The following is a 27,186-nucleotide window of genomic DNA, read 5'->3' as shown; positions in this document are numbered from 1 at the left end:
CTTAATAAAATGCATTGACCACCATGCCTTAATAAAATGCATTGACCACCATAAAAAGGTTGTGAGAGAATTGTATAACATGGTAGGCCATATTAAAATATAATATATAAAAATACACTTTTACCCCATAAGTAAAATTTTTGTTTCAATCATTCGAATACTTTCATCCGGTTAATATAAAGATATCAAAACCATTCATACTTGAACAGTGAGTGAGTGAGTTATTAGTTAGCGTCACACAGGCACTATTTCAGCCATATTGTGACGAGAACAATCTAATTTATATCAATATTAAAATATACCTGGCTTCCACGAGCTATGTTGTAATCACATGTAGCTGTGTGTCATTTTTACCATGGATTGCAACGTACGACAAGACAAGTCTTAACAACAATCTGGGTAAAAACGAAGTCAAATGTGCGCGTTAAGTCGTAATTAAGTATCACAAGTATGCTTTACCACAACCGTCATTATTCGCAGATCAACAACACAAACAATCTGGAGGACGGAGTTTGTGTTCGGGGAAACGCACCCGGAACTGTGAGTTCCCTGACGCACATAGTCACAGTCTCCCAGTAACGAGGTCAGTTCACCTTGGCTGACTGCTGCGTCTCCACTGTCTTCTGTCTGCTGTTCATGGTGAATCTCGTCATTCAACGGTGATGGCGTGGGTCAGGGTCTTCTCCTTGATCCTTATTATTTTATGCTGTTCCTCCACATGTTCGGGGAAGGACCGCGTGTACTACATAGCTTGTTCTGAGGAGGTGTGGGACTATGCCCCAGGGGGTGAAGATCTAGTTAGGTAGGTTGTATTAAGCATATTTTATTATTTTATGCTATTTTTCACGTTTCCACGCATTAGGTCCTACAGAAAAGCATTTCGACCGGATACGCTTGCTACGAATGTTTTGACAAGTTGAAACGCTGTGAATGATCATCCAACTGTTTACTTTGTTTACGCCAAACGGAGATATTCATGGATTGTCTTGGTTAAAAAATAGAGGCGGTGTAGGTCACGATATCCTAAATAACAAGTTCTACAACCGAGAACAACTTGCTGTACACAATTTGCGTCATATTAGCTGCAGGCATGTACGGATGTGTTCCACACATGGAAATAGTATGTACTCTATATAACTTAGTGGACATGGAAATAGTATGTACTCTTTGAGCAGTTGTACTGGATATCGGCGCTATACAAATGTATGTATGTATGTATGTATGTATGTATGTATGTATGTATGTATGTATGTATGTATGTATGTATGTATGTATGTATGTATGTATGTATGTATGTATGTATGTATGTATGTATGTATGTATGTATGTATGTATGTATGTATGTATGTATGTATGTATGTATGTATGTATGTATGTATGTATGTATGTATGTATGCATGCATGCATGCATGCATGTATGTACTCTATATGACTTAGTGGTATATGACTTATGTATGTATGTATGTATGTATGTATGTATGTATGTATGTATGTATGTATGTATGTATGTATGTATGTATGTATGTATGTATGTATGTATGTATGTATGTATGTATGTATGTATGTATGTATGTATGTATGTATGTATGTATGTATGTATGTATGTATGTATGTATGTATGTATGTATGTATGTATGTATGTATGTATGTACTCTATATGACTTAGTGGAGTTGCACAATCCGTGTCAGTGACTGACGAATCTACTTTACGCCATTCAAATTTATGTCCAGCTATAATCCAACAACTCCATCCTCGGATGTCTTCATTTTGACAACTCATCTTTGGATGTAAAATCTATCATGCTGTTTCTAGGAAGAATTCAAGATGGTCATTCAACTCTTGCGAAGAAGTTGTTTTGTTTAACGTTAGAAGGTTGTGGTCCCCTGTACTGGTTTCAGGAGGTTAATGATATTTAAACAGACTTTTGGTAGATAGCTGGAGGATATTTTCATATTAGAAACACCAGCGACAAAACATTCATTACTAACCTTGAACCATATGATCCTGTGTTTGTTCAGACGAGTGTTGCCTTTGCTTTGTACCTGTTTGCGACAGATACCGCCTTTGAGGTGGTATACCTACTCTCCCTCACAAACATCGCCTGTAAGTGTTCGCTATTACCACGACCACCCATCTACCTACTCTCCGTCACCAACATCGCCTGACTAGTGTAAGTGTTAGCTATTCCCTAGACCACCCATCCACCTACTATCCGTCAGCAACATCGCCAGATTTGTGTAAGTGTTCGCTATTGGTTACCTGTTTGCTCATCAAAGTGCGTCCCTCTATAGTTTTTGAGATATTATAACACACAAAGTTTCAACATATGTTTACGTCATGATGTAAATTAATTATCCTGTTAAGCAAGAAATATGCGCACATTAACACCACTCCAGGAATAACAGACTGCCGTTGGGAATTCCGTTTAAACATGATCATAAATATGTACAATACACAACCGAACAGTAACCTGAGGCTATACGTTACGATCTAAAGTAAATTCAAGTAATTTTATGCCAAATCGATTGTGAGTATCAAAATTATTTTTCGAATCATTACCATTGACTATAAAATCGTGGGCTGTTTTAAGGATGTAAACTGCGTCCCGTGAGATCTGACGATAATTAGCGTTACCGGGTTACTGACTAAATGTGTCGTTGATGCATCAGACAAGCATGTTCCTAAGAGGAAATATAGTCCTCATCTAAAGCCATACTGGTCTACAGTGCCAGAATGTCTTGGATTCGAGTTGGGAAACCAATAGGTGGCAGTCATATCACATATAGGACTTATTAAGATCTAAAAAGAGAATTTAGAAGGTCTCAAAGAAAGCACATTGAAGATCAAAGATTCAAGGTCTTGAACGAGATTGACGCATATACGGAAATGGATCAGTCTGCATTCTGGAAGGCTATAAGTTCTAGAAGAAAAGGTCACCGAGCCGACACTGGTGGTGACATGTGATTTCAAGAAGGAATTATCACTCGCGATCCTAAAGGCATTGCAGATGGATGGAGTGAATATTTCAAAGCACTGTTTACGCCATTAGAAGTTCCTTCCTTTGACTCAGATCATAAGGATTCACATCAAACGCCATAAGCCCACCATCAACCGTGACCAAGGATACTTCATTCCATCAGCTTATGATCCACTCCTCCACCAAGCCCAATCTATTGTATAACCATCGCACCTATTGTATAAACATCTCCTTCATTGTACCACTCCTGTATTAATACATCTCTGGCTTCCATTCACTATCCTTTGTGTACTCACTGGCTTCATCAGCTTACTGCTTAACCAATTATGGCAATTATGTTGTTTCCTTTGTCAATTACAATGTATGTAGTTTCATTGTTATACACAGTATAAAAATGTAGCTCCTCCACTTCATGTATCACTCTTGCTTGACAACGGTACAAGAATCTGTATCGTAACGTCGCACTCACGAAATAAAGAAGTTGTTATCCATAAAAACTTGTTCCATATTGTACGTCTCAACTTCTAAAATGCCACTCAAACAAGTCATAAGGACTCTGTTGAAGAAGAGCTCCGTTCTCCAATGTGTGCAGATACAGCAGTGCCTCCTGTCGTTTCCAACGAACTGTACTCAGCCATTTCTAAATTGAACACGGGCAAAGCACCTGGTATTGATCATGTGACCAATGAGCATATCATTCATGGGGTCCTGGTTTAGTCGCCTGTCTTACCAAACTGTTCAATGCCTTCCTTACTGTAGGCTATGTGCCGCCATCAATGGAATGTGGAGTTATCATCTGAATCTGAAAATTTACTTAGGTAAACAGGTACATACAGCATTAGCACATAGCAAATACTTATATGTATTTCTTATGCAACAATGAAGTTCTGTTCGTATTCTCAAAACAGTGTCGGCCCATAAGTTTCACATGCAATTAAAACTGCATGCAATACAGTAATTAATACTCACTTGTTGTAAACCGTGTTAGGTGGTATAAACCTACACATGTTATTTGTCATCATTCACTTGATGGTCAGTTAATGAATTTACAACAGGTATAATTAGTGGTAACACCACTTAGATTACCCGACAATGGTTCCCATTTGTCATTTCTTGTGTCTGGAGTAAATACTCAACATATTAAACATCGATCAAAAAAGATTAACCGATAACACGCTGATTGATTAATTACTTTTATCTTTTTATCGGATTTGTCAAAAGGTAGTGTTTATGTATGTAGATTTACTAATCACTACTGAATACCAAGCGCTACAGTAGTACAAATCGTGTTGTTTCTGTCGGTTTTTTAAATGGTACGATGGTGTATTGCGTTGCCTGGGGATGCACGGCATCATCGAACATGGTAAAGAACCACCATTTCTTCCGTTTTCCAAGTGAAAGGACCGATTTCGGCAGGAGAAATGCGCCGATCATTCCGAGTCGGACGCATATGAAAGAGACATGCACGCATGGGGTATGGAAATCCTCAAGCTAGGCTGAAGAAGGAAAAGTATCCACGAGATTCATTTATACTCCATCATTCCCTGTAACAACTTACTGTCAGTGGTATTTTTAACATAAATTAAATCAAGTACGATTGCCAGTCGAATTGCCCCCGCTGCAAATTGCCCCAGCAAATTTGGTCAAATTGCCCCGGAGTTTTGGTCAAATTGCCCCAGGGGGATAGTTAAAATGCCCCAATTTATTTAAAATGATTAAATATAGGCCATAAATGCATAGTTTTGTCAACTTTGATATTATGTTCTTCATATAAAAGTATATACATAGTTATGAGTTTACTGGTGGAACATTATCAGAAATATTACTTCTTAATAACTTTTATATAAAGAACATAATATCAAAGTTGACAAAAACTATGCATTTACGGCATAAATTTAATCATTTTAAATAAATTTCACCAAATTAGAATGAATGACCAAATTTGCTGGGGCATTTTGTAGCTGGTGCAGTTCCAATGATACCCATGAGATAGATATCAAAATCAGTAAGTGATTTCACATGAGCTTGAAAATGTTTCGCTATAACGTTCTTTTCGGTTTGGAGCCCTAAATGATGCAGTCAACTCGAAACATTGCCGAATACAACGGCAAATCATGAAGTACTTGTTGCTTTCATTGTTTTCCATTTTGTCCAATTACGCACGTCGACATCAGAATCGCTAATATTTGTCAGTAGTGTGTGCCGTGAAAGTTGTTCTGTATTCTCATTGGCTGACAAGATGTCATTCTAAGGCTATGACCGAGTACCATAACTATTTCCATAACCAAACAATGGGGAAACATACGTTGTCCTGACTAGTATTTTATAATTCACCAGTTTTCGGGGAATAACTTATCTGCGTCGCGAATATTATCTCTGCTCGACCAGGCTGGGATCTTGTATCGAGACTTGATACGTTATTAATGAGAACTAGGATCCTAATTTTTTTCAACAAAATAATTCCAGTGTAATTTTTGAAGCAGATAATTTTTATTTTCCCTCGTCTGAAGCATGATTATTCTGTTTTTAAATCCCAGACACCCTACAGTCACCCATTTGACACAAAATGGACTGTATTCACATTTTTTTTAAAAATAATTCTTAGTGACCGGTCATATATTTATAGGGGTGAGTTTGCTGGCTGGAACTGTATGATATTTTGCTGACAAATAGTAATCTTGTTAATTTATATGGTGTATTTTTAAATTTATTTTGACCTCAAGCGGTGCCTCCGTTTCGCTTGATTCTTCTTCATCATCTTCAGTGGAAGATTGTTTTGCAAGATGTAAAATCGGATCGTATTGATACGGTCTAACATCCATTTCAGAAATGACATCAGGAACATCTTTAACTGCTTCAGAATCCACGGACACTGTTAAGTTGTGAGGTAGAATAAAAGAGAAAGCCATCAGCAACAGGCACTTATGACGTCATGTCACGTGATACCCCCTCTGCTCATTAACTGTCGGGTGTTTCCGTAATAGGCGGAAATACGAGTACGTTTTTGTGTTTTTATTGCTATTTTACAAACTTTTTGTTCAATTTTAATCACGGAATGTGACTTTTAGAATATCCTTAACAATATATCAAAAGTTTTGTTTTCGTTCGTATTCTCCTTTAAAGCTACTCTCTCTGTTATCACGCACCCAGTGAGAACTGAACAGTGCCCAATGTGTTCCTGCATTGTTCGTGGTCTTGTACGCCACATTCTTCACCTTTGTACTGACAATGTGGTAAGCGGAAGACGAGAAACCATGTGGCTGGATATTCTAGACATATTAGGTGTAGACACATATGTTCTGTTAGACAATATAGAACAGAGAAAGCTGACCGAAGTGCTGCTCGGACGTCACACGTATGACATTGACACCATAAAACTGATGCTACTGGTTGGACAGTTTGCATCTGGGATCGACTGGTCCAGTTTCACTTTCTAAAGACTCTAATTAATATATCATAACATTTCAACACTTGTGGCTAACAACTTAAGCTTTTAATATTCAATTAATTTTGTATCTCCAAATCTTGAGGAATTAAACAAACCTACCTACCTACCTACCATTGACTATAAAATCGTGGGTTGTTTTAAGGATGTAAACTGCGGCCCGTGAGATCTGACGATAATTAGCGTTACCGGGTTACATCTTTGAGTCTCAATAAATATGTGTCTGATATTTGTCGCGTGTCAGCTGACAAATAGAAAATGTAAAGCATCTTTGACATGGAGTGCTATATGTCTAATACATTAATTGTGCAAGTTGTTTACTTTGCTGCAACCGATTCTGAGGCGAAAATGCGCAGTTTGGCAGATCCCTGAACCGACGTTTAATTTCTGTATTATCCAATCGTAGACGTATAGTTGGTCAATATTGCTTTTCTCAGGTCCATAAAACATGGATTAATCTACTGACAGTCAAAAATGGGACAAAAATACACACTGACGTTAAAATTCTATTGTCAGAAGACAACCCATTGGATTGAAAAAGGATATTTTAACACTCTACACGTTATTGGGGAAATACTGTTCACCCGTGCTCCTGCTTTGACTGATAGTTCAGGATACGACGGTACATGTTAACATTTTGCTTGGGGCTTGAACAAACTGTATTCTTTTCCTAAGCTGTCATTTTTAATACTTACACAGGATTTATTTTCGTCAGAAAAACAAATAGAAAAATGATGCTGTGACCTGTGTTAACAATCATCGTTCAAGGGTAACTGGCGTTCTGTTCTATTGGCGTGTCTGCACCCTGCGTTAAGGCGCACGTTACCAATAAAACAAATGATAAAAGGTTTCAAGACTCTTTACGTTCAGGTTAAATGAATGCTCTTTTTATTTCAAATACATTTGTGATTATGGTAAACCACACGAGGAAATAATATAAACGTCGTATTTTACTTCCAATATTAGTTTAGACCAGTACATCCTGATGACGGATGTCTTGTGTGGACAGATATATGGTTTACAAACAGTTCCTTGTCGATGTTGAACTGTGGGTAAAGCTGAGACAGTTTGATAATGTTTCCACCCTGATGTCTGCAAACTAAGAAACCGAGAAGCTGCTGATTAGACCGAGTTAGTTACACTGTTGGAGACTTTACAAGACAATAGCGACTGACGTCAATCCTGACGTCGGTTACAAGGGTACGGTCAATTACGAGAGTGAGTGAGTGAGTGCGTGAGTGAGTTAAAATTTAAAGTCACATCGGCAATATTTCAGCCATATCGTGACTAAAACTAGTTCTAAATTCATAATACATACAGATAATATATAAAACCCTGTCAACGAAGGACAGTAAAACCACTAGATTATCACAAAATGAGTTAAAACTAGCTAGCATATAACTTTAAAAGTAGAAAACTATTTTTGGACAATACAATGTAAAAATGGGCGAGTAATCGCCAACAACTGAAGGTAGATCACCATACTAGGGACCATGGGGACTTACAGTGCCTTGGCTACCTGCATGGACCCTAGCTGGATTTACACCATCCCTTCAGCCATTGGCGTTTATACTGAGATTTAGCCATACATTAACAACACATAAATACTACGATTAAATACCTGGTACACTTAAATTGACTAAATGTTTTGGGACTTACGTACCCAATTACAAGAGGACAGACTACAATGGCGTAGAGTGACGTAATGCTAATGTGAGCTTGGTACTGTACTGTGGGCGTCTTTTAGCGAACCATCTTAAACTGAAAGTTAATATTTTTTAATGAAAATATAGTATAGTGCGTCACCCAGACCCAAGTCAACAAATTAAGATGTCCAGATCACATACAAGATCACATTAGGCTTGGAAGGGCGTCATGATGCAATTCTATAGCCTGTCACGTGATCACTTCTGGGCCAATGAAAACAGTGGAAAATTCTTCATTGAATGATAACATCTACCTTCGGCGACATAGCCACTCATTAAAGTGTTAAAGTGTTTTAAGCAATTGTTAATAAAATCTTTAAAAAACCCGTCCAACGTTTCCATAAGTGTGGGTGTCATAGTTTGACTGTTTGCAAGTTACATCTATCGCTCGGTTTCTAAGTATCATTATGTGACATTTAATCCTGAATACATTTTCTGAGATATTCAGGTTCAATACAGGTTTTCAGTTTAACACAGGTGCGGTACACTCGTGAGTTGAGCGTAGGTCAGTTTACACACCACACTCAAACTTGAACCTCACAGTGCGCCGTGATTTGCCTCACCCTGGAATACCTATAAGTAAAGGTCAGGCTATGGCCCCTGTTTGCCTTAAGGGCGGGTTTGTGTACATATTATTGGTTGTCGTACACTGCGTGACTAGGTTTGTTTGTAATTGCAATATGATATCCAAACAAAGCATAAGGTGGACTGATTTATCTGCAACACGTATATCACTAACTGAAAAATATACAATTTGCCCATAAAGTGATTTTGTTAACTGCTGGAAACAACTAGCCTTGATACCAATCATCTTTTTTACTCGTTGTGTCAGTCATTACTACAGCTACAACATCCACGGTGGTGTCAGTGACTACTACATCTACTACATCCACAGATGTCAGTCATTACTACAGCTACTGACATCCCTGTTCGTGTCAGTCATTACTACATCCACAGCTGTGTCAGTCATTACTACAGCTACTGACATCCCTGTTCGTGTCAGTCATTACTACATCTACTACATCCACAGATGTGCCAGTCATTACTACAGCTACTGACATCTCTGTTCGTGTCAGTCATTACTACATCTATTACATCCACAGCTGTGTCAGTCATTACTACAGCTACTACATCCACAGCTGTGTCAGGCATTATTACAGCTACTGACATCCCTCTTCGTGTCAGTCATTACTACATCTACTACATCCACAGCTGTGTCAGTCATTACTACAGCTACTACATCCACAGCTGTGTCAGGCATTATTACAGCTACTGACATCCCTCTTCGTGTAAGTCATTACTACAGCTACTACATCCACAGCTGTGTCAGTCATTACTACAGCTACTGACATCCCTGTTCGTGTCAGTCATTACTACATCTACTACATCCACAGATGTGCCAGTCATTACTACAACTACTGACATCTCTGTTCGTGTCAGTCATTACTACATCTATTACATCCACAGCTGTGTCAGTCATTACTACAGCTACTACATCCACAGCTGTGTCAGGCATTATTACAGCTACTGACATCCCTCTTCGTGTAAGTCATTACTACATCAACTACATCCACAGCTGTGTCAGTCGTTACTACAGCTACTACATCCACAGCTGTGTCAGTCGTTACTACATCTACTACATCCACAGCTGTGTCAGTCATTACTTCAGCTACTACATCCACAGCTGTGTCAGGCATTATTACAGCTACTGACATCCCTCTTCGTGTAAGTCATTACTACATCTACTACATCCACAGCTGTGTCAGTCGTTACTACAGCTACTGACATCCCTGTTCGTGTCAGTCATTACTACATCAACTACATCCACAGCTGTGTCAGTCGTTACTACAGCTACTACATCCACAGCTGTGTCAGTCATTACTGTAGCTACTGACATCCCTGTTCATGTCAGTCATTACTACATCTACTACATCCACAGATGTGTCAGTCATTACTACAGCTACTGACATCCCTGTTCGTGTCAGTCATTACTGAGTGAGTGAGTGAGTTAATATTTAACGTCACATCGGCAATATTTCAGCCATATCGCGACGAGAACATTTGATATTGAAATGTAATATATGTATATTTTAAAAAACCTGCCGACGAAGGACAGTAAAACAACTAGAATGTATGTACAACTAGTAATTAAATCTAAAACGTTTTAACTATAGGGGAAAAACAATACAGTATAAAAATGGGTTATAAATCGCCGATAACTGAAGGTAGATCACCATACCAGGGACCATGGGGACTTACATTACTTTTGCTATTAGTTGGATTTACACCATCCCTTCAGCCATTGGCGACAGAAGAAAAATCTAGCCATAAATTAAAAGCACACATATTCTACGATTAAAAACGTGGCAAGCCTAAATTTACTCTAAATGTGTTGGGACTTACGTACCCTCTCAGGAGGACAATAATTTTACAATACTTCAACCCCCTTTGAGGGTACAGCCACTAACAATCGAAATTGATAATCTAAACTACTAATTATTAAACCTTATCTATTTACAAAACATATATCAAAAAATAAATTTAACAGATCTATCTCTTTTAAAAAATCAATGATTAAATGATAACTAACGTTACTAAAAAGGTCCTTTCCTGTTTTGACATTAAAATATCTATCCCTTATGATGGAGAATTCAACACAGTCAAGCAGGACATGCTTGACCGTGGTTGTCAGTCATTACTACATCTACTACATCCACAGCTGTGTCAGTCATTACTACAGCTACTACATCCACAGCTGTGTCAGTCATTACTACAGCTACTGACACCCCTACTCGTGTCAGTCATTACTACATCTACTACATCCACAGCTGTGTCAGTCATTACTACAGCTACTACATCCACAGCTGTGTCAGTCATTACTACAGCTACTGACACCCCTACTCGTGTCAGTCATTACTACATCTACTACATCCACAGATGTCAGTCATTACTACAGCTACTGACATCCCTCTTCGTGTCAGTCATTACTACATCTACTACATCCACAGCTGTGTCAGTCATTACTACATCTACTACATCCACAGCTGTGTCAGTCATTACTACATCTACTACATCCACAGCTGTGTCAGTCATTACTGTAGCTACTACATCCACATACTGTAGCTACTACATCCACGGTCGTGTCATTCATTACTACAGCTACTGACATCCCTGATCGTGTCAGTCATTACTACATCTACTACATCCACAGCTGTGTCAGTCATTACTGTAGCTACTACATCCACGGTCGTGTCATTCATTACTACAGCTACTGACATCCCTGATCGTGTCAGTCATTACTACATCTACTACATCCACAGCTGTGTCAGTCATTACTACATGCACTACATCCCTGTTCGTGTCAGTCATTACTACTGACTATTTGTTAATTCTGTTGCAAGATAATCTACGAATATCATCTGACAGACACAGTGGCTTCCTTCCCCGTCCAGGGGAAATATATATTTTACAGAATGTATGTAAATGTGTCCTTTTCTCAAACTGACGCCAAGATATCCCAGTATTTCTGCCAGATGTTACTGCTGTGGCTTGTGTGAGGAAGGGTCAAAGTGTCGATATTCCTTGAGCAATTTCATTTAAATGAGACCTTACTTCTCGCAAACGCGAAATAAGGAGGAGACAGACCAATATGCCATTAAAGGTCATGTCAGACGGACCTTAGCTGCGACCAGTCACAGCCTTGCTGACCGGATCTGGAAAGAGGGAATGTGGCTACAAATAATGGAACAGTGTTCTCTCATTAGTTCGGAGTAGTACACACACACACAAACGCATGCACATACGCACACGTGCGTGCACCTCGCTCTGTAAGTGCTGTTATCTTGAACGTGACGTCAAATCTGTATTCTGGACAGTGTTTGACTTCTTCAAACCCTGATCGCAATCATGAATCACGCTGCTTCCTTGTTTTCATCCCTGTTTTATCGTGATCAGATATGGCCAGGAAAGCTCTGCATCCGTGTTCCTCAACCGGAGCTCAAACAGGATTGGTCACATGTACAAGAAGGTGATATACAGGGAGTACACCGACAGTACGTTCACCATCGAGAAACCGAAACCGGTTTGGCTGGGCTCGTTGGGACCGGTTCTCAAGGGCGAAAGAGGCGATTCAATTATCATCCACTTCCGGAACAATGCATCACGGACGTACTCCATGCATCCGCACGGTGTTCACTACGAGAAGGCGCACGAAGGTATGCGATGTCGGAAACAGGGGAGTCTTAAAAGCGGTCAGAATATTACTTGTGCTTATCACGAACCAGTTGGATAATCATGCATTTGGACAATAAAGCATTGGGGCAATGAAGTATTTGGATAATGAAACACTTGTATAATGAAACACTTGTATAATGAAGTATTTGGAAAATGAAACATTTGGATAGTGAAACATTTTGAAAATAAAACATTTGCGTAATGAAGCATTTGGATAATGAAACATTTGGACAATAAAACACCTGGATCCTTAAGCATTTGCATAATTAAACATTTTGAATTATGAAACAATTGGATTACGAAACATTTAGACAATAAAACATGTGGATATTGAAACATATATGTTCCAGTTAGAACGAGCCAAAAACGTTTCCTGTGATAACAGTGACTGTTTTCTTGAGTTCCAAATTGTAGTAAAGCTGAAACTTTGACCACTGGTTCATAACCATGGCCCAAATAGCCGCAAGTGGACCTGCATGAGTCTCAAAAGCCGAATGCTTGTGTAGCCTGTAAAGCTTGCCCACTTTGTATTGGAGGTATATGGTATTTCCTGTGCGGATGTATTAACCAATTAAATTACATTTGTGACGTCATTCCATTGTCTGCTCGCTCCATTACTTTTCAGGAATGGAGGGTTGTGTACCAGTTTCAAATTAAAGCCTTCATTTTGTCATTTAATTTTGATAACAGAAATGTTCCCCATACTTTGAATGTAATTTAAGTAGGGTAATATCCTCGTAACTCTCCATTCCTTAAAAATAATGTGACTCGGCCCCTCCAGGGCCTCGGCTCCATTATTTTTAAGGCATGGAGAGTTACTCGGACATTACTCGTCACGATATGGCTGAAATATTGCCGATGTGACGTTAAATATTAACTCACTCACTCACTACTCGGACATTACACTCTACGTATTCGACTTCCAGGCGCACTGTATGCTGACGGAGTTCACGGCAAACCCAGTGCCACAGATATTGTGCCCCCTGGACAGAGCCATACCTACAACTGGACAGTGGCCGTGGAGTCCAGCCCGGCCGAGGGAGACCCGGACTGCTTGACCTGGTTATATCACTCTCATGTGTCATCGGTTGAAGACATCTCCTCGGGGCTGATCGGATTTCTCCTGACCTGTCGTAATGGTAGCAGCTCTTCCATTGTCACATCTCACATAGGGTTTCATTAAACATGAGCAATTACCTGCCTCTGATTAACGACATCTCTGCTCAGTATATAAGTTGGGTAAAATAGGGAGTGCTGATATAATGACATACCTCCGATATCGTCCAAGACGATACAGTGTCCAGTTAAACGACACTACCTGGAAAAATACCTGGAAGAGTAAATTCGAACTGACATCAGAAATTATTTTGAATAGTATTCTCCCTAACCCTGAAAGCATAACAAGACTGGCGGTTCACAAGATACAGAGTTGCGTACACACGCCGGGAAAGTAGTCGTAATAAATGCTTGCGTTTTAAGCAATATACATGCAGTAACCAAACAGTCGGACAATGTTGATGGTTGCTAAAATAATACATACAGAGAAATGCTATTCCATAACGATATATTTGATATGGGTTACACAGCTTTGTTTTGCGTCCTTATTTTGATGTGTTTGAGCAACTGTTTCCAGTCTTGAAACAAATGTCCCGAGTGTATACTTTCTTTTTCCCGTCAGTTTACTCACACAATATCTCGAATCACGTGACATCGTTTCGTATTATTTTGATAATTACATAAGGATAGTTATCTTTGAAAATCATGGGTCCTGATATGTGAGCATTTTAGTCAGCGCCCCTCTGTTTTACCCAACTGTAAACTCTTTTATGCTGACTTTTTTTGTGATGGCCTCGTGGGTAGGAATCCCCGACAGCCTGGAAATGACTCTCGCCAAACTGTTTAACCCAGATAGAGGTGCCCAGCAATGGCCTCCAGTGTTTTTAGAACGTCATTAAAGCCAGTGGTCTCTCACTACAGGTACTCTACTGAAATGGGAGGAATCGCCACTTTACGCCATTTACGTCAGCGTCTTTGACGAGAATCTCAGCTGGTACCTCGACGACAACATCAGATCGTACACTACCGGGGTTGTTGATAAAGATGACGAGGACTTTCTGGAGAGCAACAAGATGCACGCCATCAACGGCTACGTGTATGGCCACCTACCGGGAGTCAAGGCCTGTGTAGGGGAGACAATCCACTGGCATATGGGGGCATTTGGGACTGAGATCGACGTCCACGCTTTGGCCGTCAGTGGACATTCCTTCCAATATTTCAACCATCGGTGAGCGGCATATTGTACATGTCAATTGTGTTACTCAGGTGACCTGACATGGCTATTGATGTAAATACATTCTATCTTGTAATATGATTTGTGAAGTCACTAATACTTGTGATAATATAAGTAGAGCAGTGGTAGTAGTTGCGTCAGTGATGGTCTTAGTAGTACCAGTGATTAGTAGTAGTAGTGACGGTCTTAGTAGTACCAGTGACGGTCTTAGTAGTAGCAGTGACGGTATTAGTAGTAGCAATGACGGTCTTAGTAGTACCAGTGACGCTCTTAGTCGTAGCAGTGACGGTCTTAGTAGTAGCAGTGTCAATCTAAGTAGTACCAGTGACGGTATTAGTAGTAGCAATGACGGTCTTAATGGTACCATTGTCACTCTTAGTAGTACCCGTGACGGTCTTAGTAGTAGCAGTGACGGTCTTAGTAGTAGCAGTGTCAATCTAAGTAGTAGCAGTGACGGTATTAGTAGTAGCAATGACGGTCTTAATAGTACCAGTGACGGTCTTAGTAGTAGCAGTGACGGTCTTAGTAGTGGCAGTGACGGTCTAAGTAGTGGCAGTGACGGTCTTAATAGTACCATTGTCACTCTTAGTAGTACCAGTGACGGTCTTAGTAATAGCAGTGTCAATCTTAGTAGTAGCAGTGACGGTATTAGTAGTAGTAGTGTCGGTCTTGGTAGTAGCAGTGACGGTCTAAGTAGTGGCAGTGACGGTCTTAATAGTACCATTGTCACTCTTAGTAGTAGCAGTGACGGTCTTAGTAATAGCAGTGTCAATCTTAGTAGTAGCAGTGACGGTATTAGTAGTAGCAATGACGGTCTTAATAGTACCAGTGACGGTCTTAGTAGTAGCAGTGACGGTCTTAGTAGTAACAGTGTCGGCGTTAGTAGTACCAGTGACGGTGTTAGTAGTAGCAGTGTCGGTGTTAGTAGTAGCAGTGTCGGTGTTAGTAGTAGTAGTGACGGTATTAGTAGTACCAGTGACGGTGTTAGTAGTACCAGTGACGGTCTTAGTAGTAGCAGTGTCGGTGTTAGTAGTAGTAGTGACGGTCTTAGTAGTAGCAGTGACGGTGTTAGTAGTACCAGTGACGGTCTTAGTAGTAGCAGTGTCGGTGTTAGTAGTGGCAGTGACGGTCTTAGTAGTAGCAGTGTCGGTCTTAGTAGTGGCAGTGACGGTCTTAGTAATAGCAGTGACGGTCTTAGTAGTAGCAGTGTCAATCTTAGTAGTAGCAGTGACGGTCTTAGTAGTAGCAGTGCCAGTCTTAGTAGTACCATTGTCACTCTTAGTAGTAGCAGTGATGGTCTTAGTAGTAGCAGTGACGGTCTTAGTAGTAGCAGTGACTTGTCTTAGTAGTAGCAGTGACGGTCTTAGTAGTACCAGTGGCGGTCTTAGTAGTACCAGTGACGCTCTTAGTTGTAGCAGTGTCACTCCTAGTAGTAGCCCTGACACTCTCAGCAGTAGCACTGACGCGCTTAGCAGTAAGAGTGGCACTCATAGTAGTGGCAGTGTCGCTCCTGGTAGCTGCAATAGCCGGTTGAGTCGTGTTCTCCACACCTAAGGAGTGTTCTTCTTATCTTCCTGCAGAAAAGACTCGATTCGTCTGACCGTTGCGCAGTTTGCGACGGCCGATATGACCGCACTGGCCAGGGGAAAGTGGTTGTTCAGGTGCCAAGTCAGCGATCACATCAGCGGTACGTGTTCATAGAAGTCAGTTTATGTGCCCCCCAGGGAAGAGATCGGCAGGGTTCATTAAAGGTTCAATTTACAACTGCCGAAGATGTAACGCAAATAACTCGCCACTGAGTGTTAAGTCAACCGCGAAAATTCACAAATTCAGGCAAATCTAAAACTGAGCGGACAGGTACATCGTCCTTGTCAGGTAGCCCCCGAGCTGTGGGTACCTGGAAATATAAACCGGTTCCACCTCGTCGACCTCGCACGTATTTGCACCATGCACAAAGACTTCACAACAATAGACATACATGTCGGGTACAGATCACTTTACGTAAGGAGGCCAGTCCTCTCCGGGGACTTGGTAGAGTTGAGTGAGTGAGTGAGTGAGTTAATATTTAACGTCACATTGGCAATATTTCAGCCATATCGTGACGAGAACATTTTACATTGTAATGGAATATGTATATATTATAAAACCTGCCAACGAAGGGCAGTAAAACAACTAGAATATCACAATTAGATTTAAAACTAGTGTGGAAGGTTAAAACTAATAGCACTATTAGGACAATACAAGATAAAAACAGGCTATAGATCGCCAACAACTGAAGGTCGATCACCATACTAGGGACGGTAGAGTTGAGGTGAGGTGAGGTGAAATTGGGTTTAACGTCGTGCTTGAGAATATTTCGCTTATATGACGACGTGCATGCGACGTGCATGCGTGTGTATGTGCATGTGCGGCTGCTTGTACTAGCCCAGACTTAAGCTGGTTTTACAGTGCTAGCTCACTGAGATACCATGCCGCAGTGAAGCATGAATACCCCACTCAGACACATTATACTGACTCCGAGGCCGACGAGTCCTTGTTGTACCCATTAATGCCGAGCGCCAGGCAGGGACCGACACGTACCATATGTCTTTTGGTATGACGCGGTCGGGTGGACGCTTTAACCACTACACCACGGAGGCGGTCACTTGGTAGAACAAAGAATAACAGTCATATATTGAAAGTCTCTGTTACCTCCACTCCATGAGTCAACACGTCAAACGTCTATGCATAATAAAAAGGCAGATTCAATTTGATGTAAAGCGCAAAACACAGGTGTTCGCGACGTGTGTTTGCAAGTGAAACTCTATCAAACATACAGCTAACAACACTATCAGTTTGAATAACAGTACTTACCTCCGCTCTGAGAGTGAAGGATGTGGGGTAGCCCAGTGGTTAAAGCGTTCGCTCGACACGCCGAAGACCCGGGTTCGATTCCCCATTTGGGTACAATGTGTGAAGTCCATTTCTGATGTTCCCCACCGTGACGTTGCTGGAATATTGCTAAAAGTGGCGAAAAACTAAATTCACTCACTCGCTTTGGGAGTGAAAATCCAGATAACCAGATTCAGTGGCAGGGTGATTCGTGATGTCATTGGATGAGGCGATTGTCAATAGTTTCAGCACTGTTTCAGGTAATGCCATACTAAAATACTCGTGTGATGTAGAATACGATTAGAAAGACTATACCTACAAATGAGCGTTCATACACATGTATGTGGTAAAGGAAGAACAATGGCTGATAGATGCCGCACAGGATGATGATGATGATGATGATGATGATGATGATGCGGTGTTTTTACGTGCGCTTCCTGATTTAATTATTTCCCATAGTGATAATTAACACAGAATCAGCGTATATACTATTGTTTAGTTCTTTATTTCAGCTGGGATGGAAGCTTTCCTGACAGTCGACGACTGTAACGCCATCCCACGTGTTGACATCCGTGTCGACAACATACGACGTTACTACATCGCCGCCGAGGAAGTGATGTGGGACTACGCCCCGTCTGGACGGAACCGATACGACGGAGGCGAGCTGACAGAGGAGGGGAGGTAACTCCATAGTTTTGTATTGATAGATGTAACGCAAAATGTTTCGCTTCAAGATTCCGCATATACAGCCACTGCTACTTTACCACCACGACGACCACGACCACCACCATCACCGCATACCCTACAACCGTCACTACAACACCCTCGCAGTAGCCCCATCAACCACATGCTTCGCGTCTATGATACAACACCTCATCTCTCTACCGATCTTCCATCTATCCTGACAGTGACAGTGGGTTAGCCTTGTGGTTCAAGCTAGTGGAACCCGAAAACACGGGTTCGATTCCCCACATGGGTACATTGTGTGAAACCTATTTCTGGTATCCTCCGCCGTGATGTTGCTAAACTATTGCTAAAAGCAGCTACTGTTACCACACTCTTCCGATACTAACGCTCCCTGTAACGTACACGAACCAGCCAACCATCGCCATCCTTACCATGTTCTTCTCTATAACGGGGCGGTGGGGTAGCCTAATGGTTAAAGCGTTGGCTCGTCACGCCGAAGACCCGGGTTCGAATCCCCACATGGGCACAATATGTGAAGCCCATTTCTGGTGTCCCCGCCGTGATGTTGCTGGAATATTGCTTAAAGCGGCGTAAAACCACACTCAGTCAGTCAGTCTTCTCTATAACCATCACAACCAATCCCCTACCCGATACCCCTACACCCCATCCCATGCCCTTTGCAACACCCCCAACTCACATACTCACAAAGCTCTGCCATATCGCGAATCATTTGCGAAAGAGCGCTCGCTTGGAAAAATAACTGTAATATTTAGTGTTTGAATTGAGCCTCAATGAAGTTTACAGTGGTGTACCTTCTGTTGGCAGTGATTCCGAGGTGTTCTTCAAAAAGGACTCGTCTCATATTGGCGGAGTTTACAAGAAAGCGCTGTTCAAGGAGTACACCGGCTACATGTTTAACCAGGAGAAGCCCCAGGATGCCAGTGAGACTCACCTGGGTTTTCTGGGGCCGGTCATCAGGGCCGAGGTCGGCGACCTGGTGAAGGTCGTCTTCTACAACAAGGCCTCTCGGCCCTATTCCATCCATCCACACGGCGTGCAGCACAGCAAACTGAGTGAAGGCTCCCTCTACAACGACGGCATCTACGGTAACTTCAGTCTTAGTATTTACCGTACTGATAGGCCGATGGCTACTGCGTTCTCTAGCAGACTTAACACATTGCCCGTGTTCGAATCCCATACAACCCACATTAATACCCCCAGCGATTCTTCCAGGGAAGGGCCGGTTTGGCGGACATACTGTCCTGGAAATAAGGTTACCTGTAAAGGCTCAGTAATATATAGCAAAGGGACGCTTTGGTCTGTTCTAGAGTAAGTGAATATAGGTTTATGGCGGACTGAATCAGTATCTTCAACATAGGCTTACAGATTTTATCCTTCATAAGAAATAACCCGGGAGCGAGATTGAGGTGAGGTGAGGTGAAATTTAACGTCGTTTGAGGCATATGACGACGTGCATGTGTTATATGTGCGGCTGCTTGTACTAGCCCAGACTGAGCTGGGTTTATACCATGCCGCAGTGAAGCATGAATACCCCACTCAGACACATTATACTGCCTCCAAACCGACCAGTCCTTGTTGTACCCAATAATGCCAGGGACCAACAAGTACCATATGTTAACGTCTTTTGGTATGACGCGGTCGGGGATCGAACCCGCGACCTTCCGCTCTCCGGGCGGACGCTCTAACCACTACACCACGGAGGCGGTCAGCGAGATTGAGAGATAGGCTGTGCTTAAAAATCGGATTGTTTCATGAAATATATTCTGTATGAGAGCCTGAAGACTACTGTGATATGGTTGGAATATTGCCGGCGTAAAACAACATTCTTACACTCAAGCGTTTCTCACCAGTTGAAACTTTAGCCTTACAAGACGCTAGTGCTGGGTGAAATCTTGTCTAGTGTATGTTTCCATTTACTTTCTGACTTTACTGAGAGGCGGTGACTGTAAAGTGGGTTGTTGACTTCACGGGCATGATTTTATAAATTTGAAACAAATGTTGTTTCTCGTTAATCCGTACCTTTTCCAATAAAACCGAATGGTCATTGGTGGGTTGTTGACTTTACTGGGAGGTGGTGAGAGTAAAGTGGGTGGTTGACTTTACTGGGAGGTGGTGAGAGTAAAGTGGGTGGTTGACTTTACTGGGAGGTGGTGAGAGTAAAGTGGGTGGTTGACTTTACTGGGAGGTGGTGAGAGTAAAGTGGGTGGTTGACTTTACTGGGAGGTGGTGAGAGTAAAGTGGGTGGTTGACTTTTCTGGGAGGTGGTTCCAGTAAAGTGACTTTACTGGACTTTACTGGACTTTACTGGAGGTTGTGACAGTAGAGTGGGTGGTTAACTTCAATGGCGTGATTTTAAAACATTGCAATAAATTTGTTTTTCGTTAAAGTTATTTTTTCCTATAAAACCGAACGATCACTGAAGTGGGCCCAGTAAAAAATAGAAATTTTAAATTATACTAATAGATAAAGAAACCATGAAGTGTGTTATGATACATAGGATAGAGTCAGTACGCCATACTTATATTTATGTGATCAGAGTTACCTCCCTTCCTTCATTGGTCAAGATTGTGTTGCAGGACTTAAATTTGCTTCAAAGTCGATTCAAGGAAATTAAATGGTTCTATTAAATTCTATAAAAGATGTGTCGTTATGAAATCACCTGACAAAAAACTCAACTGAAAAGTCGTAATTCCGCCATGACAGTTATGAGTATAAACGAAACTAAAACTAGAAAGTGTGTGACTTATACGGCGTCATTGGCCACTATTAACGTGGTTTGACTCCCCAGGAAGTACGATGACTACGTGGAGCCCATGCGTATTCACACCTATTACTGGACGGTACCGGAGGAGATGGGACCCACGCCGGAAGACCCGCCATGTTTGACGCGAATGTACACTTCCAGCGTTGACGTCATCAAAGACGCCTACAGCGGCTTGGTCGGCCCGATGCTGATATGCAGAAAAGGGTCTTTGGATGAAAATGGGAATCAGGTATGCAGATTGTGTTTACAATCACATGTGCTGAAAGAATGGCACCAAGGACATGACGAATTATCGAAATGACATAAACGATCGTCTACTTAGGGCGAGGCGATCATAGTATTCCAGTTGCGTAGATCGATGCGCATGATTTCAGTGACTGGATAGTCTGGTAAAGACTAGAGATGACAAGACTTTTTGGATGATCAACTTCTTTGTTTTGACAATGGCGACGTTTCGGTATAGATTCTCGTACCAAACCGTATGGCAGGGTCTGTATCCCTGTATGCAGTGAATGCGGGAATGGTTGACTGAATATTGTTTAAAGACGCATTTTCCAGCTTGGAAATGATGATTCTAGCACGACAATGTGTGATACTCGATTCTGATTGGCTGAGAGCTAACGATTTCGCTTTTTAAATTACATTTAGCGGTCTTAAATCAACGATAAAGGACCGCAAAATTGAAAACAGAGTAGCTTTATCTTCTAATTGTATTTCGATTTCAGTGCATCATGTTCTGTTCCAGATCAATGTGACGAAGGACTTTTTCCTGATGTTCTCTGTGTCCGACGAGAACAAGTCATGGTACTTGGACGAGAACATGCGGAGCAGCGGCGTCGACCCTTCCACCGATAAAGATGGCGATGAGTTCGTAGAATCCAACCTGATGCACGGTAAGAGGAACTACATATATATCCCCGTGATGAACGCTCCGTATCGCCATCTCAAGACCGTAAACGAATACTCTCTCCTGATCTGAAAAGCAAAGATATGCAGAGAACGTTAATAGAAAAGTCTTCGCTTTCATCACCGACGATTTTGAAAAGACAAAAGGAGATGAAATATATAGTGCAATTACATATCTGCATGAATGAGTTAGTGAGTGAGTTAAATTGTATAGTCACATTGGCAGTATTTCACTTATATGTTATAAAAAAATAACACAGTGTGCGACTATAAAATCTCTCAAACTAGATTTAAAACTAGGATCAAGTCAGTCAAATATGACTATTTCCACAAGAGAAATATATATAAAGTATAAAGGAAGTATTGCAAGTAGTCACCCTTGAATGTTTTCACAACTTATTGCCCTTTTATTCATTCATTTCTTTCTTATTTCCGTAATTGTTGCAATCCACTGTTTATTGAAAGTTTACCAAATAGAAACTGCATTGTTTCTCCAGGGATCAATGGGCGGCTGTACGGCAATCTGGAAGGCCTTGACATGTGTGTTGGGGGAACGGTCAGATGGCACGTGTTCAGCGTGGGGACAGAGGTTGACCTTCACACTTTGACCTTTAACGGTGACAATTTCATGAATCTCAACAACCAGAAGTCGGCGTCCGATATACTTCCAGGAGACATGAAGACTCTCGACATGATTCCCAAGCACAAGGGTATGTAAGTCTCCATTGATGACTGGAATAGTGAGTGATGTTCCAGATAAGTCCATAACACACGCTGCATTTAAATAGGTTATATCATTGATAATGTATTGCTGTATTTGCTGAGGTTCATGAATGATGTATTGCTGTATTTGCTGAGATTCATGAATGATGTATTGCTGTATTTGCTGAGGTTCACGAATGATGTATTGCTGTATTTGCTGAGGTTCATGGATGTTGTGTTGGTGTATTTGCTGAGGTTAATGAATGATGTATTGCTGTATTTGCTGAGGTTCACGGATGTTGTATTGCTGTATTTGCTGAGGTTCATGAATGATGTATTGCTGTATTTGCTGAGGTTCACGAATGATGTATTGCTGTATTTGCTGAGGTTCATGGATGTTATATTGCTGTATTTGCTGAGGTTCATAAATGTTGTATTGCTGTATTTGCTCAGGTTCATGGGGCCTGGTTTGTAGGACGAACGACCACTACACGGCGGGCACGAAGGCTATTTACAATGTCATGCGCTGTGGAGAAGCTGCTGATGCCGATACGTCACTTCCGGCGGAAGGACAGGTTGTCAAGAAGTTCATCCAAGTAATGGAGATACCATGGGATTACATACCTGATGGAAAGGACGCCATTTACAACGAACCGTTCACAGTGGAAGGAAGGTAAATGAAGATTGTTAGACAGACATGAGGCGGTTATCAATGATTCGTCAGAAAGTTGTTTAATTTTGAACTTCAGTTCTCATAAAAACGACCATTACGAAGCAAAACGTGATCAATGACTCCGGTCTTGTTCTCATAAAGTCATCAAACAATTTGACATGTCCTTATCATACTGACGTAATTCGCTGCTAAATGTAACAAATAATTTAAGTGTAGATTTGGCTTGCTATGTTTTTAACAAACATGCTAAATATGATTATCTCACTATACCTGGCCCATGAGACAGATTCTTTTCCGGAGACAAAACAAGATAAGTATGTTATTCAACAAAATATACAATTTCACACTGATCTTCACAGGGTCATAAAATGCCATTGTGTTATTGAAACGGGCTGAAAGTAAATCTGGTTCTATTTGTTGTATTTCACTTGGGTAATCGTTACATATGTTATGCTGTTATTCACTATTTATTCTGGTCAAGATTCGTCCGTGATTGCTTAATTCATCGTAAGACAGTTTCCTCTACCTTGGCCACGTGAAACCCAGTACGAACCATCTCTCTGACAGGCATAGTGCAAATATAGAACATACGTCAGAATATCTTAGTTTTGACGCAGCAATAATAAAAAAGGACATTCTAACCCCCAAAACGGACACAGTGTTTCTGTTTTCGGAGTATTAGCATAAAGAGACGGTTAAACAGGGGAAATACTATTATTGGACCTTTGAATTTATTTGTTTCAGTCATGGTGCGACCTTTGTGAACGAGGGCGAAACAAGAATAGGAGGCACCTACATCAAGGCTCAGTACCAGGAATACACTGATGACACGTTCAGCATCCCTGTGGTACGTGGAGTTGATGAGGAATACCTGGGGATTCTTGGTCCTGTAATACGACTAGAAGTAGGCGATGTTCTGGATATAGTGTTCAAGAACGGCGCCACGAAGCAAAACTACACAATCAGAGCGCACGGACTTCACTTCAACGGTGACGATGGTACCTTCAGCGCCTCGGATCAGCCGAGTGTTCCACCGATGGGCGTGAGAAGGTTCACTTGGAATGTTACGGAATCTGACGGCCCTGGGCCGAGTGATCCCGAATGTGTAGCTCGTGTTTACTTCTCTGATGTGAACCCGGTCAAGGATGTGAATTCCGGTCTCGTCGGGCCACTGGTTATCTGCAGGAAGGGGAGCTTTAGAACTGGTGAGAGGCAAACGAATCCGGAGGAATGTGGACGCTGATTTCGCCCTGTATTTCTCTGTGATTGATGAAAATGAGAGTTGGTACCTGGATCAGAACATTTTGAATTTTGCCGGGAACGCCTCAGCGGTGAAAAAAGACGACGATGATTTCATTGAAAGTAACCTCATGCACGGTAAGCATGCATGTAAACGTCCATGTACTTGTAACTGGACTGACTGACTGAGTTTGGTTTTACGCCGCTTTTAGCAATATTCCAGCAACCTCACGGCGGGGGACACCAGAAATGGGCTTCACACATTGTGCCCATGTGGGGATTCGAACCCGGGTCTTCGGCGTGACGAGCCAACGCTTTAACCACTAGGCTACCCCACCGCCTCACTTGTAACTGGAGCGAGAAATAGTAGGTTATCGTCTAGAATATGATATCTTGGGTGTTGAGGAGTGGCTATTTTAACAGATCAGGGAGATCTCAGACATTGCCTGGTTAGGTGACATCCTCGAGGTGCTGTGGTGCCGACAGGCCAACCTAACCAGGTTAAACTAGGATTCGAACTACGATCATAGGTCACATTTCAAGGACACAGCTTCGGACAGCGGGAAGCGTCTGAGATGACAGGGGCACACGAGCTCCCCGGGTTTTAACGAGTTGTGAACCGTTGTGATGACGTCACGCTATTGTTTGTACGTTTGTCTCTGAGCCAGGAAATGACTGGTCATTCGTAAAGTGCATTTTCGATGTGTAAACTTGCGACATAACTTCAGGACAGTATGTAACATTATAGAGAAAATATACATTTATCATGTCAGAGATATCTAGATTCGGAATCCGTTTAATGAGAAGTAGATTCAACAGATTGTATGATTTATCCAATTCGGATTACATATGGTAAAATACACGTAGGCTTACCTAGCTGTGTTGTCAGATGGGATCAGTTTCTAATAAGAATCTTTATTAATCAATCAGAGATGCGCTGGGTGAAAACTTACGTGGCATGTTTGAATGTTTCAGCAATCAATGGGTACCTGTACGGCAACCAGAGACCGCCAAAGATGATGGAAGGTCAAACTGTGGACTGGTACCTCTTTGCACTGGGAACAGAGGTGGACATGCATTCAGTGCATTTCCATGGCAACGACATCACAATTTTCGAAGACAAGCCTCATTCCAATGACGTGGCTCAGCTGTTCCCTAGTGTGTTTACCTCGGTGCGGATGCACGCGGTGAAGGTGGGCAAGTGGCTGTACCACTGTCACATCCACGACCATATCCACGCGGGGATGATGGGCGTGTACGAAGTAGAGAAGGATTACTGGAATTCTATTGGAACTTCCTAATAATGCGGCTGAGGGGAATCGGTACGGGATTGTGGCTTTAAGGGGTTGTCATAGTTACAAGGCTTATTTGTGGGGATGGGGAGTGAATCGTAAACTGCCTTTTAAAAATATTCGCAACCTTATCAAATTCTTTGCTTGACAAAATGTGAAATCATATCTAGTTGTTAACCAAATATTGGTTCTTAAATACCAACAGTGACCGAGGTGGTCAATTCAACTCTTCGTTTAGACTGAACGTTCCACACCACTGATCTATGGTGAGGTTCAGTTACTCACATACAGTGTGATTAATAGCCTTACAAGTACGAGCTTTGTAGGGGCGACAGAGCGTCACATCATATTTAAATCCTAAATATCACAAGGCCGAGGTGAAATTATAATATTAGAAGAAGAATTTATTCAGTATAAACAAACCGATAGAAAATATGGAACATTCATCAACGGTTTATGTTTCAAATACTCGTTCCAAGAAGCTCTGGAAGCATACGTAAAATATCTCTGTAAGTGTGTATTATAACCGATTCTTAAACAGACTGAGTATAAATTATCTATCATCCCTGAATCTGTAGGTACTCTCACCGACGAAGCGGGTTCAGTTCTCACATGGGTGCAATGTGTGACGCCCATTTCTGGCGCCCCCTCTACTACTCAACCTTAACATCAATGCAGCTACAATAGATAGTGTAGATATGAGGTTCATGTGGACGTTGCTAAGGTTGTGCTGTATAATGACAGCTGATACGTCCCACAGTCCAATGTTGCTGGGATTTTGGAACAGTTCCCAGTAACCTATGCTGGTGGTAAGCTGCGGCTTACTGGATCCTGGTGTAAAGTTTCACCACTTGGTTGTTTGCATGTCAAAGTGACCCGCCAGCTCGATGCTTGGAGTATCAATCACTATATTGTCAGAGTCCGTTGTGTACAGCCCGCTGTCATACAGTCTGGGTTATTCTGAGTTGTACACAAACACACGGCACCGTTCAGAGCTTTTAGGAAACCGTCGCTCATCGGAAATGTCCTTAGTTCTTTTGTAATAACTAGGCCATTTAAATATGCCAGGAACCATTTTGTTCCCCAGTACAGGTAGCAAACCGTCCGTACAAATGTCTGTTGTATATCTGAATCTTGAGTAACATTATTTCGTAAATGTTTTCGTAATGATGGAGATATTTAGGACAGCCATGATGGGAGTTTCCGTATTGAACATCCCGGTGTCCTTGTCGTGGTGATATTTGTCGAATGTTGAATCTCTACTAATGCCTATGTCCACGTCACTACCCCACTCATGTACCTGTACATGCCTTTTACGCTGTAATACATACATGACAATATACAAAGATCTATTTTTGAATAAAATATTTCTTCATAAA

The 27,186-nt window shown here is 41.5% G+C and overlaps 1 protein-coding gene across 1 annotated transcript; it reads left to right on the top strand.

The window, feature by feature from the left end:
- Positions 1 to 338: 338 nt before the first annotated feature.
- LOC124282955 (hephaestin-like protein) lies at positions 339 to 27,186 on the top strand. The gene is given in 14 exon segments (XM_046719009.1): positions 339 to 802; positions 12,084 to 12,343; positions 13,289 to 13,501; positions 14,340 to 14,646; positions 16,233 to 16,339; positions 18,036 to 18,204; positions 19,036 to 19,316; positions 21,019 to 21,224; positions 21,741 to 21,888; positions 22,399 to 22,611; positions 23,057 to 23,276; positions 24,021 to 24,465; positions 24,467 to 24,653; positions 25,491 to 27,186. Coding segments are annotated over 14 exon segments (3,222 nt in total). The 5' UTR covers positions 339 to 662; the 3' UTR covers positions 25,817 to 27,186.

Source organism: Haliotis rubra, unplaced genomic scaffold (assembly GCF_003918875.1).
Source record: "Haliotis rubra isolate DU_JTF1 unplaced genomic scaffold, ASM391887v1 Scf308, whole genome shotgun sequence".
Taxonomy (NCBI): domain Eukaryota; kingdom Metazoa; phylum Mollusca; class Gastropoda; order Lepetellida; family Haliotidae; genus Haliotis; species Haliotis rubra.
Note: the sequence above shows the minus strand (reverse complement) of the source record. Positions and strands in the feature narration are given on the sequence as shown.